General features: G+C 59.4%; 3 protein-coding genes across 3 annotated transcripts; all 3 read right to left on the bottom strand.

Moving 5' to 3' along the window:
* Positions 1 to 2,850: 2,850 nt before the first annotated feature.
* LDBPK_350840 (aspartate aminotransferase, putative) lies at positions 2,851 to 4,089 on the bottom strand (the record flags this gene model as incomplete). Its single annotated transcript, XM_003864622.1, has 1 exon — positions 2,851 to 4,089. One exon carries the CDS (start codon positions 4,087 to 4,089, stop codon positions 2,851 to 2,853), a length of 1,239 nt encoding a protein of 412 aa, XP_003864670.1.
* A 636-nt stretch (positions 4,090 to 4,725) lies between these two features.
* On the bottom strand, positions 4,726 to 9,696 carry LDBPK_350830 (hypothetical protein, unknown function; the record flags this gene model as incomplete). Its single annotated transcript, XM_003864621.1, has 1 exon — positions 4,726 to 9,696. The coding sequence occupies one exon, from the start codon at positions 9,694 to 9,696 to the stop codon at positions 4,726 to 4,728; it is 4,971 nt and encodes a 1,656-aa protein (XP_003864669.1).
* Positions 9,697 to 12,420: 2,724 nt separating this feature from the next.
* Positions 12,421 to 15,417, bottom strand: LDBPK_350820 (hypothetical protein, unknown function; the record flags this gene model as incomplete). The annotated part of the gene is made up of 1 exon (XM_003864620.1): positions 12,421 to 15,417. One exon carries the CDS (start codon positions 15,415 to 15,417, stop codon positions 12,421 to 12,423), a length of 2,997 nt encoding a protein of 998 aa, XP_003864668.1.
* Positions 15,418 to 17,218: the final 1,801 nt, after the last annotated feature.

The raw sequence follows: 17,218 nt of genomic DNA, 5'->3' as shown, positions 1-17,218 counted from the left end.
GTGGGTGTGGGGGGGGGGGGGGCGGGGGCGGCGTGCGCCAACCGGGGGGGGGGGGGGGGGGGGGGGGGGGGGCTCGGCTGCCTTGCCAAAGGGGTCTTCCCAGACCTTCTGCACTCGGCCTGCATGCAATATTTCGCCTTGAGTCTCTTCAAGCTGCTGCATTCCATAGGGTGATGTGGAGGCTCTGCACATGGGAGTCAGGAGGACTCAACGGGCTAGTTCGGGGTGTTGGCATCACGCTTCCGGCATCTGTGCCTCATCAGCCGATTCGGCAGGAAGGGGCCAAGCGAAGAGGGCAAACAAAACGACAGCGCACACAAATGTGCGCCGCCACAAGAAAATCAAACCCCCAAATGCAAGGAGAGCAATGACGTGCCTCGCTCGGTTCTCGTTACCTCCCGTCGTTACCCGTGATCGCCACAGCAAACAACGGGAGCAATTGAGACGGGAGAGGGGTGAGGTGGGGGTCGGCGTGTCGGGCACGGGGAAGCCAGGGAGAGAAGAAGAGGCTTGGGAAGACCGAGAGAAGTTTCCGGGATGGAGTACTCGTACAGGGACACACGCGCAGGGAGATCCGCGCAGGCGGTGAAGAGGGACAAGACAATCGGCAGCGCACTTTTTTTCTTATATTTCAACATGACATTCTATCATGAGCAAGTGAAAAGATATACGCATGCAATCACAGCTCACCTACCTCTGGTGCGCTACGGCTGTGCCAAGGAGCCGGGCCGCCCAACACCGTTTGGCGTCGTACGGCCAACTGCAGTTTTACTGCATACAGCGCGGGCTGTGCCCACGATTGCGCTCAACATCTTCGCAGCGCAGCACAAGCAAAAAAAAAACAGGGAGTGGAGACATAAATTTTCTGAGTCGCCGACACGATCCGTAGTGAGCTGGTCCAAACGTGGCCATGAGCACAAGCCTCTTCCGCACGGCGCCCGCCCAGGCCTGTCCTGCCGGCACCAAGAGCCTGCAGCTGTTACCCGTGGGCAGGCTGTGCAGGCTCTTGGCTTCCCAACAGAGAGTGTGAGTAACTAGGTCCTGCTATCACGCACTGAGGTGGTCGGCATCGTCCGGGAATTGGTGACGCACAAAAATACAGGAATTTACTGGAGATGGCCAAGCCACAAAAAAAAAGAAGGAAAGAAAACGCGTTGGCCATGGAGAGGAGAACATCTGAGAGGGTTATGTGAAGAAGTGTGTGACACACAGGGAGTTGAGGGAAGGAGGGAGGAACGTGAACAACTGACCGCCGTTGCGAAATTCATCTACGGTTGCGCCTCATCTCTTCTCCCCGCCACTGCGTTCTTCCTGCGCACGCTCTCTTTCACCCCCTTCCCCCAATCTTTCGCGCTTTCACCCGATGCTCACTCAGCCATGTCACACCCTCTCTTTACGTGGCGTCATGAAGAGCGTCGGCCCGTCTCGCCGAGGGGCGCATCTACACTTTTGGCCCGCACTGTTTTGTCCTCGCTGCCGACAACGCCCTCCCCCTTCCGAACTTCGATGAGACGAAGATAGATGCACTCGCGAATTGAGCAAAACCGAGACGAAAAAACGAACGGAAAACAACAGTACCCATCGGAGAAAAAAAAGAGTCGAGATGACGGCGCTCAGGAGCACGCACAACGCCACTGCTACTACAAAAATAATCACTTCATCTCTGTGCTCTCCTGTGTGTGTGTGTGTGCCGCCTGTGCTTACTGAGCGTTCTCCCTTCATCGTCAGTAACATTCTGCTACAGAAGGAGAACCATGCGCCTCCTCTACACGCAGATGATGCAGACGCTGGCACGGGCACACACGTTCCCTCTGTGCTACTCTCCCGCGTTTTTTTCTCTTTACACACTTTTCGTATTGTTAGATATACAGCGACTGAGGATGGTAGCAGTGGGTGTGGATGAGGTGGGGCAGTAGCGGCGGACTACCACACATGAAACGAGCTTAAAGAGAGAGAGGCAACAACGACGACAACCGAAACGGGAAGAGAAGAGGACATGGAAAGATTCTTAGCGCTTCTTTAACTTCTTTTATTTTCAAGCGAACAGAGAAAACAATGTGGGGAGGGAGAGGCAGAGAGAGGGAAGGAGGGAAAAATGGAGAGAGAGTGAGGGGGGGATATAAGGGCTTACACGCACGTGAACAAACAGAACAAGCACAAGCCGCTCATCCCTATCTGGAGAGACCTACACACATGAACGTATACAACTGTCAACATCACCGCAGAATGCATCAAAAAAACGTCGACAAGTACAATTAGGCCAGAGAGGGGAGAGGAGGAGGAGGAGGAGGAGGAGGAGAGAGAGAGAGACATGGTCAGAGAAGGAAAGCGCGCTTCATGCGCGAGTGCCTACTGTACACGCTGCGGTGTGAGATAGGGGATGGGTGGATGGAGGGCGGCGCCGAACCTTTCCTCTACACTGCGTCCTCATTGATTGCTTACATACAATTCCCTCCCGCCTCAACGAAACAGCGCCACACGCATCAGCCGCAGCGTCTGGAAGGCAACAACAAAACCGAACAGACATACCTACACACAAACAGAAAGGAAGATGAGAAAGCGAAAAGAAGCAACGCAAAAAACGTATGAGAAGAGGTATTACGAAACATATATACATACATGCAAGAGAGAGAGAGAGAGACAGAAGCTTCGGGGCATGATAGGCAAGACTGCTGACGCTGCGGTGGCTCTTTGGTACATGCGGCGTCCACCTATCCTCGCGCCTTCTAGTTCTATCTTTCCATGCGTCCATTGCCTTCTAAAACCTTCTTTTACCATTAGTATGCTACGAGGCGTTTCGCTTCCGTGTTCGGCACACGATGCCGAGCGCGAGCGCCGTCCGTAACCCCATCACTCGCGATCCACATTGCGCACAGCATCGTTGATCGTCTGTGCCAGCATCAGCGCCGTCTCATGCGTCAGACCTGCCATGTTAGCGCGACCCGACAACGTGATGAAGATGTTGTGATTTTGGCAGTATTCGCACTGCGCCTTCGACAGCCCGAGGAAGGAGAACATGCCAATCTGGTTGATGACGTGCTCCCAGCTCCCGGGCGTCTGCAGGCGCAGCAGCTCGTCGTACACGGTGCGGCGCATCGTACGGATGCGCTCCGCCATGGCCGATAGCTCTGCCTCCCACTCCTTTCGCAGCTCGTTGTTGCTCAGGATGAGGTGGGCTAAGCGGGCACCGTGGGCCGGGGGGCACGTGTACTCCTCACGGATCAGCGAATCCATCACGCTCTTCACATCCGCGCGCTTCGTCTTGTCCTTGAGGAGCAGCGACAGCGTGCCTGCACGCTCGCTGTACAAGCCCATGTTCTTGGAGAAGGACTGCGCCAGCAGTACCTCGATGCCGCGGCGGGCAAACAGGCGGGCAGCATACGCGTCCGTGTCGAGGCTGCCGCTCGCGTAGCCCTGGTAGGCGGAGTCGAAGAACACCTGATGGCGCTTGGCCAGCATCAGTGACGCGATCTCGTCCCACTGCTCCTGCGACGGGTCCACGCCGGTGGGGTTGTGCGCGCACTGGTGCAGAATGAACACGGAGCCGTCCGGCGCCGCTAGAATGTCCTTCTTCATGCCCTCGAAATCCAGGCTGACCGTCTTGGGGTCGTAGTAGGCGTAGGTGCAGATGTTCTTCCAGCCAGCAGCCTTCACGATGCCGTAGTGGTTGGGCCACGTGGGGTCGGAAAGGTAGATGGGCGTCTTCTCAGCGTCGAAGACGCGAGTCAGCAGCTTTGCGCCGAGAGAGACAGCACCGGTCCCGCTCAGCGTCTGCACCGCAACCAGGTTCTCCAGCGCGACGGTATCGCCGTAGATCATCTTTACCGCCTCATCGATGAAGGGCTGGTAGCCCGAGATGGGTAGGTACTCGTAGTCGAGATTCATGTCCAAAAGAAGCCGTTCAGCCTTGCGGACCACGCGTAGCGGGTAGGGACGGCCCTGCTCGTCGCGGTAGGCACCAATGACGAGGTTGGCCTTGGGGCCCTTGGCAGCGGCGGCGCGTTTTGCGAGATCGAAGATGACATCGGGAGCTTGTCCCTGAATCTTCTGCCAGCGCTCCGTCGTGGTCATGGCCGCCTGCGTGGACATCTTTGCTTGGTGGATGGAGGAAGAGAGAAGCTTAGAGGCGGGTGCGAGGTGTGTTAGACTTGTTTCGGGGGGTGGGGTGGGGTGGGGTGGAGTGGAATAGCGTGGCTGTAGGGGAGGGAGCAGTAGAAGGCTATAAAGGATGAGAGAGGGAGCAGAGTGATGACTGCGGAGTTTGCGCAGGCAGGCTCATGCAGCGTCTTAGTGGTGACGATGCAGCGAAGCTTGTGCGACGACCTCCCCCCTTCCACACACACGCCGTCACCGCACCACCGGCGGCGGCGTGAAGGATAAGTGGGAAGTGGAAGGCCGGTGGCGAAAGGGAATGTGTGTGTGTGGGGGGGGGGCGCCTGCCATCCTGCTGGAAGGCTAATAAACAGCAATACACGCACAAGTTCCCCCTGGAATGTAGCCACGTAACGAGAGAGACGAGCTAGATGTTGCTCACGCTAGCTCACCACCCACACACAGTGTTGTCGCTCAAGTGGCGAGGGGAGAGTCACCAGCACGTGCCTTGGTTCCGCTCTTCTGTATGTATTCTTTTATTGCCTTGCCTTACTTGTGGAAGTCATTCAAGGAAAGCAGATGCGCGCTCACGAAAACGACAACCGACAGCGCAACGACGACGCGCTGCGTGCATCACGAGCACGCCGCTCTCAGCACATCTTCCAGACGCTCCGTCTCCGGGACACCGCCATACTCTAGTGCCATACGGCGTTGTTCCTGCAGGACCGCCACGAGGACGTCCCTCTCGGTCCACTGCACTGCGGTGGGAGCGCCTGGGAGCCGTCGAGTTCCCAGAAACGACGCCACGGACAACGCTGCGGTGCCTCCACGGCGAGGGTTCGCGTCGTGCGCGATCAAGGGGAAGAGCCGTTGTCGTGTCAGATGCACACTCGCATCCGCGCCGTCTTTGAAATTGCCTTCCTGCGGTGCCGCCATCTCCGCCGATGCACCTGCGGCGGTGCTGTCCACCGCCTGCACCGGACCCTTGCCGTCTGTCGATGCAGACGCTCCAGTTAGATGTGCGACACCAGCTGCCGCCGCGTGCGTGCGCCATGGTACAACGTATCCGTCATTTAGCACCGCAGTGGCGATACCAGCGCTGGCAGAAAAGGACTGTCCGCCCGAGTACGGGCCGAAGGACACCGATGCTTCCATTGCACAGCTGCTGGCCAGAGTGGCCCCGGACGCGCGGCTCGTGAGGGAAGTGAAAGACAACGCCTCCAAGACGCGCTCCACGCTGGATAGCGACTCGCCAGAGACCAAGAGATCGACTGGCGACGCGCCATCCGCCGAGATCGGCACCGGTGGCGCAGCTGGTGAAAGAGGTTCGCCGTGCAGCGAATCGGACACGGCAGCTGTGTCACCGAAGATGTCGCGTAGAACATCCAAGACGCGCTCCGTATCAATTGCAAATGACGCGGTCGATTGCGTCACAGGAGCACTTCCTCTCTCAAGGGAAGCAAGAAGCTGTGCGCACGACTCCCTCGTCAGTGGCTGGGAGGCGATTGGTGATGCCGCCGTTTCTGCCGATGGTCGAGCCGGGGCCGCGTGCTTCTGCTGCTGGACCGACCCACCAAAGCCGTCGTCGTCGTCGGCACCCCTGGCAGCGTCTTTGTTGCCATCAGACGTGGGCGGGGATCGCGTCTGAGCCACCTTGCTGTTGTGCCAAGTTGCACCTGAGGTAGACGTGACCGGTGCAGCGAAATCAGGCAGAGCGAGCGAAATGGTGTTGGCGGCAGCAGCCGAGGGGGGATTGAGGTGGATGCGGAGCGCGGGGCCGCTGTCGCCGATAGCCACCGCATTGGCGTCGTTGGTGCTGCCTGCAGCTTGCACACCAGCACGCCGAGACTGCATCAGCGCTGCACGAGACGCCAACCGCTCCTTTGTGAAGAAGACGCGTTGCGCCCTTTCCGCGGCGGCGTGGTGTGCCTCCCCTTCCTCTCCACTCCCATGGGAGGGCATTGGCACGACGACTTCCACCTGCTGCCGAGCGTGCGTCGCGCACGACTCCGTACGCGCGTCCTCGCCAGTGCTCACCCCACTCGTCTTGCTCCGCATGCTGTCGCTTCCACGTGACCAGGCCTCCCAAACAGGGGCTCGCAGATGCACCGCGACGCCAGACAGCGGCGATGACGCCTGCGCGCGTGCGTTTCTGTGCCGAAAGCGGAAGCGAAGAACGCTTCGCAGCACCTCCGCCTCCTCTTCATCCACTATGGGCACATCGGCGACCTGCTGCTGCTGCTGCTGCTGATCTGACGGGCCTCCCTCCTCGCCGTCTTTGTATTCCATGTGAGCATAGTCGGGCGAGAAGAAGTAGTCGCTGTCTACCCACGGCGACGGAAGCGACTCCACAAAGTGCGTCGTGGCCGGGGAGGCGAAGGTGACGTGGCGCGCTGGTGCCCTCACAGTCGCCTCGACTGGTGACGGCGCTGCGGGTGCCGGCGCAGATGATATCGGCTCGCCCCACATGTCGTCGTCCTCGGCCACCGCTCCGTCCATCACGGCCGGACAGGGCCGCTGCGGCTGCTGCTCTGCGCCGCCGAGAATCGACCAGCTACCATTCGCCACGGTCGTCACGGTGGGGTTCGCCAGCAACCCATCGGAAAACGTGCGAGATGAGGTGGAGCCTGACAAATTGCCGTTTGCGGTGACGGTGTCAGGGCGCCGGGCAAGCCCGGCACGAGCGTCGCCTTTTTTGTGCACATCAGACTCGCTGAGGGGCGGACGGGTGGCGGAGTTGGCGGCGGGTGCCAAAGTCACCGCGTCCCCGTATGTCTGCCGCTGCGCGGAAAGCGGCAACGAGGAGCAAAAGACGCCGCTTCCGCTGCCGTTTCTACTACCGGCACCACCGCCAGCGCCGGCGGCGGCCGTGCTGCCGGAGGTTTCCTTGCGAAGAAGGGAGTCTATGGAGTACGCCTCCATTAGCGGATCGTGAGCCTCGCCGTACTTCATGCTCCGTATTGGCTGAGGTCGCACGGCAGTGACTGTCGCATGAGCGCCGGGTGTATGCGTTGCTGCAGCGGCACCGTGCACAGACTTCCCATTTTCGTCGTTTGAGCCAGTCGCGCTGTAGCCCGGCGACTGTGGGTGGGGGAAGGAGCGAAATCCCGAGTCTTGCTCTGGAGCGGTGTTGAACGACGGCGGCACGGCCAGGGTGCCGGGAGCGGAGGTGCCGGAGAGGCGGTGCGCCGTGAAAGTTTTGTCCTTCAGCACCCCAGCAGCAGGAGAGGGCTGCACATCACTCCGTGCAGCGAGACTGCCGACGCGCCGGCTGTTGACAAGGCCGGCGCCCCTCGAGGCATCGACCCCAGCGTCGTGCCCCGTCGCTGCCGCACTCGCTCGCCTGAAGTCCTTCTCGCCTTTTTCCACGCTTGACTTTTCGAGCAACGGCAAGAGACCACTGCTGCTGCTGCGAAAGTTGGCGTGGTTGCCCGCGACGGGGTTGAGACGATCGGTCGGCGACCCCACGCCGCCGGCAGCTCTGTCTCCGTCGGGAGGACCGGTGAGGTTCTCCAAGGCGTTGTGATTCGTTGCGTCGATGAGCTGAAGCGGGAACGGCGTCAGAATCGCGGATTTGCACGGGTCCGGCGCACTGCAGTCCCCGCTGAACTGCATCTGCAACCTGTCTTCGGTTCCGGTGCCGGTAGTCTGCTCAAGTCCCTCGCCACTATTCCCTTTGCCTCCCGCTTCACAGGTATCGCGAGCGGCGGTTGATGCCGGCGGGGGTCGAGCACCCATACTGTTGTTGAGGTCTAGCATGGGCGAATGAGGCCGAGCGACGCCGGAGGACATGGTTGCTGCAGCGCCACTTGACGCTATGGAGAGAGTGGTGGCCGCGTCACTTTCGGCGGCCTGTCGCTTGCTCTGCGTACTCGTGATAGCGCCGCCGCCGCTGCTGTCGCAGAAGCTGAGTCCCAGTGCCTGCAGGAGCGGTTGCTTCATCTGCTGGCCCGCCGGGGCCCGCTGTGCTTCTTGCAGCGACACAGAGCCGACGTCGCCGGGAGTGGCGTTGGCTGTGGAGAGGGTTGTACTCAAGGTGCTGAAAAGGGCTTCAAAGGTGCCCTCGAGGCTTTCGTTATGCTGCCGGCGCGAGGGTGACTCTCTCAGGTTATCGACAGCCGCTGCGCCGGTACTGCTGGTCGTTATTCGAGTCGGTGTGTTGACGGGCTCGGCTGCAGCTCCTGCGGGGGAAGAGGTGCAGTTGAAGAAGGCGCTGCTGCTTTGCCGCGGAGCAGCCCAGCCACTGCGACAGCAGGCCGCGGCAAGTTTGCATTTATCCTCGTCGCCTGCGAGGTGCGGTGGGGAGGTCGAGGGCCCCGTGCCATGGCCCCTGGGGGCGGAGAAGTGACTGCTGATGCTTCGGTCGAGTGTCATCGAGGCGCCGTTCACGGTGTTGCCGTTGTTGCCACCACCCCCAACACCACTGACGGAAAAGTCGATAGTGCGAGGGTTCGCATTCATGACATCTTTGCCGAGCACCGCGCCGCTGACTGCGTCGTTCAGGCGACCCTCCCTTGTGCCGGGCCCTTGCTGCTCAGTGTGCATCCGCGTGTGGAGCCTGGGCATTTCTGGCGAGTCCTTGACCGCCTCCGCGGTGACGCGAAACGAGCCCATGACATCTCCGCCTTCAGCAGTGGCTGTATCCACCGCCCGCATGCGACTTGCCAAGCCGGAGGTGTAGCTGGCCTCGTGTTCCGTGGCCGACAGCGTAGAAGTGGGGTCTTCCTGTGAGGGTATCTGCGGCTCGTTGTCGCGTGCTGACGAGGAGGGGCGCACTTGCGCGCTCGCCACCTCATGAGCAGGTCTGCACGGGCCTTGGAGAGCGAAGGGGTCGCTATCATGCGGGGGCGTCTGCAGCCGTGCAGCGGAACTGAGTAGCGGCTCACTAACGGCGCTCTGTTTGCCCGCCGCGACGCCAGTGATCTCCTCCGCACCGGTTGGAGCCTCACCCACATGCACCGAAAACCCCGTCGGCAGCAGGCGATGTGGAGACGAGTTGTTTCCTGGACTGAGGCCTGAAGATGGCGAGCTGGTGCTGAGGTAGTCGGTAACCAGGTTCAAGGCGCCGTTCCGCGGCGCAGCCGCGGCCGCGGAAAGGTCGTTGCGTACCGTCGCCACAGCTGTGGGATCGAGATAGAGCTGCAGCGCGGCAGGCACTGCCGTACACGCATTCTTGCCCCAAGTTGTCGGCGACTGCGCCGTAGCTGCTTGCGTCGCGGGTGCCGTCGCAGGACTATGAGCGCCTTCCGCCTCCAATAATGCCGTTGGAGGTGTCACAGGCGCCAACGCAGAAGGAGTGGAGCTAAGAGGCCGAGCGCAGGATGCACTCTGGTTCACTGCTCCACCATGGGTGCTCGGCGGATTATGGGATCCGGCAGTGGTAGCAGCGAGGGCATTCACCGTGCTACTGTGCGCGGATGGCGACGGACTCGCCACACACGGGGCCTCTGATCTCGGAGTCACCATCGGGAGCGGCATCTGCTCCGACTTGAAACTGTTGGCTGTGTGACTTGTCTGGCCATTTGCTCTGATGCATATTACAGGTGTTTGATGAGGGTACGCCGGCTCTGCCGACTCACCTGATGAGCTTGCCGCGTTCGACATTCGATGACGCAGATGGCGCTCTCCCTTGCTGTCGTATGAACCCCTAATGTGTTTCCTTGATTCGCTCGTGTCCCTGGCTTGGCTTATGTGCTGTCGCCCGTCGCTGCTTCTGCGGGCCAATGAGGAGGCGGCTTCTTCCCAATGGAACACGGAGAAGAACACACACACACACACAGATACACACAGGAAAGAAGGCACCGCAAAGGTAAAAAAAAAGAAGGGGGCGAAGAATCGAGCAGGCTTAAGGTGGTCGTGCACTAGACTCTCAATGGTAAGGACGCTTGAGGGTATGCGTGGGCGGAGTGAACCGCAGAATGAGGGGGAGCGTTTCGCGTCACGCGCCTTACTGACCGTGCGCGCACGAAAAAAGAGGGCGACAACAAAAAAAGTCGATCAAACGATGCACAGACCTCTGCCGGCGATTGAAGAGGGGGTGTGAAGGTATACACAGATACAGGGAAGCAGACAAATACACGGGTTGAGGATATCCGACGCACCAAGGATGCTTCACGCACACAACGCGGCTGAGGAGTAGAAGTGTGCAAGGGGGTGCTTCGCTTTCCTTCGTCCGCGTGAGGGAGAAAGCGTGGGGGCAGGAGTGAGAGGGATGGAGGAAGGGAGACAACGAATACCGAGGACCCACTAGCAAGAGTCCGTCTGTTCGCCTCGAACGATCCCGACTGCTGGTGCGGTGTGCGCGATCGTGCCGCCTACACCAAACTCATACACTGGCAGGAATAGAGTGCGTCTTTCACACACCGGAGCATCGAGGTGCGTACGTGTTGTGCTTGTGTGCACGGACGAGGGTGCGGAGTATGCAGGGCTTGCCAAATAGAATGCGGGCCTCCCTCTGAGGACACGGACAGTGGACATCACAAGAAGAGACCAGGCGGCCACTGCGGCCCTTTATCCAAGCGAATGAAAACTAGAAGGAACACTGGAGTGGAGAATGCGCATCTCGCTTTGGTTGAGCAAGCAATGCCCGATCAGCCCCCGATCTCGTCGCACCGTTACGTCTCGAGGATAGCGTTCAAAGGATGCATACAAAAAAAAAAATAGTCGATCGAAGGCACACACGCGCACGCATGCACAAGGATAATCATTCCGCAGGGACAGGTACGCACTGACTCGTTAGCGTCCGGGAAGAGAAAAATGCAAGGTGGAGAGAGGGCGAGAATTGGTCGTCCGCATTCCCTGTCCAAGACACCCCTGCATCCCACTAGAGGGGGTGGCGGTCGCGGTAGAAGGGGTGTGAGGGAGCGCGCGGCGCCGTCTGAGAGCAGCGCCCGAGACTGCAACGAAAAGAAAAAAGATAAACGCACATAGAGTTGAACGATGTTGAGTTGGTGAACGCCTTGGCTTCGACGCAGTGCGATGCGCTACAGCGGGAGAGGAAGCGATGCGTGCTAAAATGCCGCTGGCTCGTCTGCCTCTTTCATTTTCCTTCTTCACGCGGCGCGCCAAGGAGTGCTGCCGCCATCGACGGCACACCCGTGCCCTTGTGAGCAGCTGTACGTGGAACAGAGCCTTTTTATCCTCTCTCGTCGTGGCCAGGACATAAGACCATAATACACGAGCACTGTTTTGTGTTGGAAAGCGCATACGTGTAGGGGGTGGGGGTTGACTCTCTCTTGTTGCGCAGCCCGTGTAGGCAGTGCCACTATACGCTCAAAACCACCGTAAAGGAGGGACGTGTGTGTGTGTGTGTGGAGGGGGGGGAGGGAGTGAGTTGTCGGTGTACCTGCTTCCTCACAAAACTGGAAACTGAGAAGTCGCATGGTGACACGCCTTGACTGCAGCACAGTTCAGAGGAAGCTGCACAAACGGCACTGTGAACAGGAACAAAAAGTACACGGAGTGGTTGCGCAGCAGTGAGAACGTACCGTACAGGATCGAGTACCGAAGAACGAAGAAATTATCACCGCACGTGTGGGCGCCCGCGAGCATCACGTAGAATGCCCGAGTGCAAGTGTCATGTCTGCGAGCAAAGGGAGCAAGCAGAGAAAGTACGCCATGCATTTACGGCGGCGACGGCGCGTCTTCGTTGACGCATCCGATGAAAGGGGAGGGGGGGGGGAAACGGTAGAAGAAGGATGGCTCCAACGACAGCGAGAGAGAAATGTGTAAAAGGCGAGGCGGCTGGAGGGTGGCACATCTTCAGCACCTTCGCCGGACATTTATTGTATGCACAAAGGCATGCACAGAAGGAGGGGGAAGGGTGTGTGAAAAGATAAAGTCCCAGCTCCATTCGCTTTTGCACCCTTATGGCTCCGTACCCTCAATCCCGACTTGTCTCGGCATTGTCGCCCCCCTCCCTCTTCACGTGAACGTATTCATTCGTGTTCCGCATTGTCCGATACTCATTCAGAATTCACTTACAACTTCAGTGGCACGCTCTGAACTCGCACAACTGCGGTGTACACACACACACACATACACACACACACACACACACACACACGGACTCCCCTCCCCTCCTACCACACGCCGCTAAACAGGCGCTGTTCGCAACAGCGATATGGCGGAACTAGACAAGAGAAAAAGAAAAAGGAAAGACAGAGAGAGAGGATGTAAAGAAAAAGAAAGACCTTTCCGCGCACGCACGTACGTGGTTCCGCCTGTGTCTGTGTGGGTGCATTGCAGTGTAAGAGATGCGTGTGGGATGGTGGTGGCCGCGGCTGGCCTCTTCAGCTGCTGCACGGGCGTTCACCTCTTCGTCAGAGCTTACTCGCCATGACGACTGAGCACCATGCGCAGCCGCTGCATCAGCTGCTGCTTCTCCGCGTGTGCTGGGGAGAAGTTGGCCGAGAAGGACTGCCTCTGGCGCGCTCGCAGTACCTCCTCAGCTCGGCTGAAGTTGTCCATGCCGCTTTTCGTGAGTCCTGGCCGGTATCCATCGGAAGCCGAGGCGCCCTGCAACGCGATGCCTGGCGGGCTGCGTGCGGGTCGCATCCACGACATGGGAGCGGGCAATGAAGGCCGGTAATTCTGGGCATTGGCGACGAACGATGCCGCTATCATTTCTTCCGCGCATGCACGGAAGGAGGTGTTGTTCGCCGTCGCGTAGCTACTCGTGTCCCACCTGCGACAGGCCCTGAGGCCACCAGATGGCCTTGCTGCGGCCATGGTAGCGGCTTTGTTGCTGCTGCCGACACATCGGTGAGCGCGGCACCCCTCCTTCGGCGCGTGATCACACCCGGGAGGGCCCATGCTGCCGCTGTCCTCATCGCCGCCGGCGTCTTTGGGACGTACAGTCCCGCGCGACACGCTGTGAGAAGTGGCTGCTTCGCTGAGGAGGTCTTTGCTTGACGTGGTCTGCGGGAACTCTGAGATCGCGGCGGTGGCGAGCCGAAGGAAATCCCACGAGTCGTCCCATGCCACACCGCCAGTCCCATCCCCACGATTGTCGCTGTTCTTGAGCTCAGACGGGATGTCACTACGCTGCGCGTTTGCTGACCCGCCAGGGGCGTCGTCTGTCTTTGTTGCGCTCGGCAACGGAGTAGGATAGCCTAGCATCTGCTGGTTCTGCCGCAGAGACTGGGGCGAAGGCACAAGTGCTGACACGGGCACCCTGGTGCTGCCGGCTACAGAGTGTTTCTCTTGATACTCTCCTACGCCGCACGCAGCGTCATCGGACAAGGATGACCGCCTTCCCGCAGCAACCGCGGATGGCACTGCAGAGGACTGGACCGATGATTTCCCAAAGACGGAGCGTTTCAGCACCTCTCTTAAGCGGCACATCAGCTGCGCCTTCGCCGGATTCCTCGTCGACGCGGTCGCTGCGACCGCGCCGGCTGACGTTCCGGGGTGCGGCGGAACTGAGCCGCGCTGTGCTTGTTGGTGGTGCGCAATCAAATTCATGCCGTCACTGCCACCGCCACAGAGGCGATGACTGGCAAGCGGCTCAGACGTCACGCGCTGCATGGGGGCCACTACAGCTGTAAAATAGGCTGGCCGACCAGGTCCTGAGTGCAGCGGCGGAGAGGGAATGTACTCGAGCTGCGGCACTTCGACGCCCGCTTCTTCCACGCAGCGCTGTCGTGGCACTGGGGCGATTGGAAGAGTGGAGTTCAAGATACCAAACGAAGGTGACAGTGACTTATCAACCTCCGCGTCTGTCATCTCGCTGTTGCCACCCGCTTCCACTGCGACGCCTGCGGCGGCCAACGCACGCACCGCGCTGCTGCCGGCTCCGTGCGCCACCTGTAGTGTCAGAGAAGAGGTGCTGATTTTGGCGCCAATCGAGTGCAGCGGCGACGGCTGCACTTGCCCGTCTGCAGCGGCAGACGAGACAGGCGCGGGAGGGGTCGTCATGGAGGTGGCGGTGCTGGGCAAGTAAGGGAGCTGCAAGCCAACCATGGGGTCGGCACCAGGTGGCGGCGCTACCACGGCAAGCGGGGCCGACACTGCTCCACTGCTGCCGTTTTCCGCATTTCGCATCGCGGCAGGGAGAGGGGCAACCGGAGCGCCGTTGACGCCGTCCGGCAGCGGACATCTCGCAGCGGCTGCGCTCCGGAGAGACGCCAGATTGCTGTTCTGGCGGCTCTCCGTGATTGACTGTACGAAGGCACCGAACTCACCCCAGCGGTCATGAGCGGCAGCGGTGCAAGCGGCACCCGCACCCGCATCGGAAACACAGGATGCAGAGGCAATCGCGTTCGACATCGTAAGGTGGGTGCTGGCGCTGCGGCTGAAGCCGTGGCCTGACGCGTAGAGGCCGCCGCGCGCGGCCTCCTCTGCGTAGTGGTCCGGCAGCTTCGGCGGTGCAGGGGGCGACCTCATTGTCACGCTCTCGCCGTGCCCCCTGCTCCTCGGGCCATCACCGCCCCCGCACCCAGAGTCGATGATGGCCACGATGGGGGCACTGCCACTGTCCACACTGCAGCTGTCCATGCCAGCGGCATCGCCGCTGCACAGAAGAGAGGCGGTGTTGCCTTCCGCGTTGCCGTCAGCCCCAACGTCGACGGCCATGGATGGCGAAGAGGACGAGTACGCAGCATGCGCCGTGGTCGCTTGCTGTGATTTGTATAGGATGCTCGCCTCACTTTCGCTGCTGGCCGTGCGCACGCTCCTATTGTCTGGCGCGATGTTCTGCTGGTAGGCGGCCCCGAGCGGCGAAGAGGAAGAGCCAGACATCGTATTTACCTGATTGCTCTTCATATAAATACCGTGACGAGCCGACGTCGCCGCCGCTACGGGGCAACTGCTCGCGACATGGCACGCGTTCGCCGCGCCGCTGCCGCGCTGCGCTTCGCATGAGGTTGCCAGCTTTCCCCACCCGCCGCGGACTGGCCCACTTGAGGAAGCACTGAGACTGTTGCTTGCCTCCTCGTGCCGGTTCACGGCGTCGCTGTCGCACTTTGCACTGCCGACCGTCACGGACGCGGACGCAGACCCGCTGCCGAGGCGGCGGCCTTGTCTTACGCGCTGAGTTTCCACCAAACGACCGCGTGGTGGTGCCGAAAACGGCATTCGCTCACTTTCCTTCTCACCAGCTGCCGCTGCGGTAGCAGTAATCTCTGCTCCCTCCTGCATTTGAGTGGGGAGCCGCACGCCACACGTTTCGAGGTAGCGCTCCAAGTTGCCCAGCAGTTCTTTTACATGATTGGTGTACTGAGCCTCGGTGGAGCGGTAGTGCTGACTCTCGCCACGCCGCAGCTCATCGTGTGCACGTTGCAGGATGTAGTTGATGGATGTTGGGTCTGTGTACGCGTGCGCCATTACTCATGCGCGCGCGTGAGCGATGTGAGAGGCAACACAAGGGAGAGGGGGCAAGTTAGACCCAGGTGAGCTCGTGAGTACACCACTCAGGGAACGTCAAGGACACAAACACCCGGGCGCGCACACTGCCCCGATGTTTTACGAACACCGTCCACTAAGCCGTTGCTGAGGAGTAGAACAACAAAGCAAAACAAAAAAAAACAGGGATGAGGCGGAAGCGGCCAAAATGGAAAGAGCGCGAGAGAGACTAGAAAGCACACACGCACAAATAACGCCCATAAAAGGAGGGGGCGAAATCTACAAGTCTCTAGAAGCACACCCTACGCACTTTTGTCACGCTGCCCCTCCTCGCCTGTTTCGTTTTTTTTTTCTGTTCTTCACTTTTCGTTTCCGAGGTATTCAAAGAAAGAAAAAAAACGCGAACACCGCTACCACGACAGAAGGAAGGAAATAATACAAACAAAGAAGGAGAGGGAGGCTGGGTGGGAGGGAGAGGCCACCCAAAGACACGCTCCCTTCACAAGAGTGCAAGACCGAGAAGAAGAAAGCGGAACGAAACAAGCAAGCAAGCGAGGGAAACGCTTCAACTGTACACACGCCCACACCCACCACAGCAAGAGGTATAGAGGTGAAGGAGAGAGGGAGGGAGAGACGGGCTATTGAAAAATGAAGGGGAAGGGGGAAGAAAGGAAAAGAGGTTCAATCCGAGTAGCCGGCAGAACACCAGGTTGATTGTTGAGGCGTCTCGTACACGCCTGCAATAAATGATATATATATATATATTTGATTCACGCTTGGTGGGAAAGGATGGAGCGGGCGAAGCGGAGGCGTGTACGTGTGTGCGGAAGGGAAAGAAAGAGAAGGGACGAGGACAAACAGACACTCACTCATGCAACACCGTAAATACACCTTCAAGCGCACGACGTGCTGTGCGCACCACCACCGCCAACACAGTCACCAAGACCCAAACAAGCAAGATCAGCAACTAGTCTTCAGAGGGTAGAAGCGAAACCAAGACACGCACACTCACGCGAGGAGGAAGAGAGCAGAAAAAAAAATCAAGCGAGGCAGGATAACCAAGCAGGGAAAGACCAGTTTGGTGATGATGACGAGGAAAGCTAGGGCTTGTTTCCGAGATTATTACGTTGCGTGTGTATGTTGTTGTTTGTTAGTGTTGTTTCTCTGCTTCCCTTCTTTCTTCTTTCAGTATTCAGGGAGGGAAAGCAAAGACGAAGAGGCACCACAGAAGCGTGGGGCAGGAGGAGGAGGATGGGGGGGGGGGGCTGCGGGACAGGAGAAGGCGCTAAATGCATGCGTATGTGTACAAATTTGTACGAATGGGAAGGCATACAGAGGGAGAGCACAGAGGCAACGATAAACGGCACCATGCAACAGATAGATAAAGAGACGAAAAAAAATGCGGGAAGGCGTGGCGCCAGAGGGAAGTGACCGGCTGTTAGCCTAGCACGTAGCGCCTGGCACAGGTATCCCCCTCTCGAAAAGATGAAAAGCACCGGAGCAAGGGGCAAACGCGCGATAGGGACGATCAACAACGGAGAGGGCGAAAAGGATGTGGTGGACCCCTGCGAGGAAAGTGGTGCGCAAGAGGCGGAGAGAGAGAGGAGGAGGGGGAGGGGGGCGGTGAAGAGTGATGGGAGGAGGGGAGGGGAAGGGACACAAAAATTTGCTACAGTGCTTCTTTCTAGTGTGTAAGTCACTAGTGCAAATACGTAGTAGAAACGACGCAGAGAAAGAGGGAGGCAATAATGACGAGGCGTCCGATTTTCCACGGGACGGGCGC

The sequence above is a fragment of the Leishmania donovani genome, chromosome 35, assembly GCF_000227135.1.
Source record: "Leishmania donovani BPK282A1 complete genome, chromosome 35".
In the NCBI taxonomy this organism is placed as follows: Eukaryota; Euglenozoa; class Kinetoplastea; order Trypanosomatida; family Trypanosomatidae; genus Leishmania; species Leishmania donovani.
This window is presented reverse-complemented; position numbering and strand designations above follow the sequence as displayed.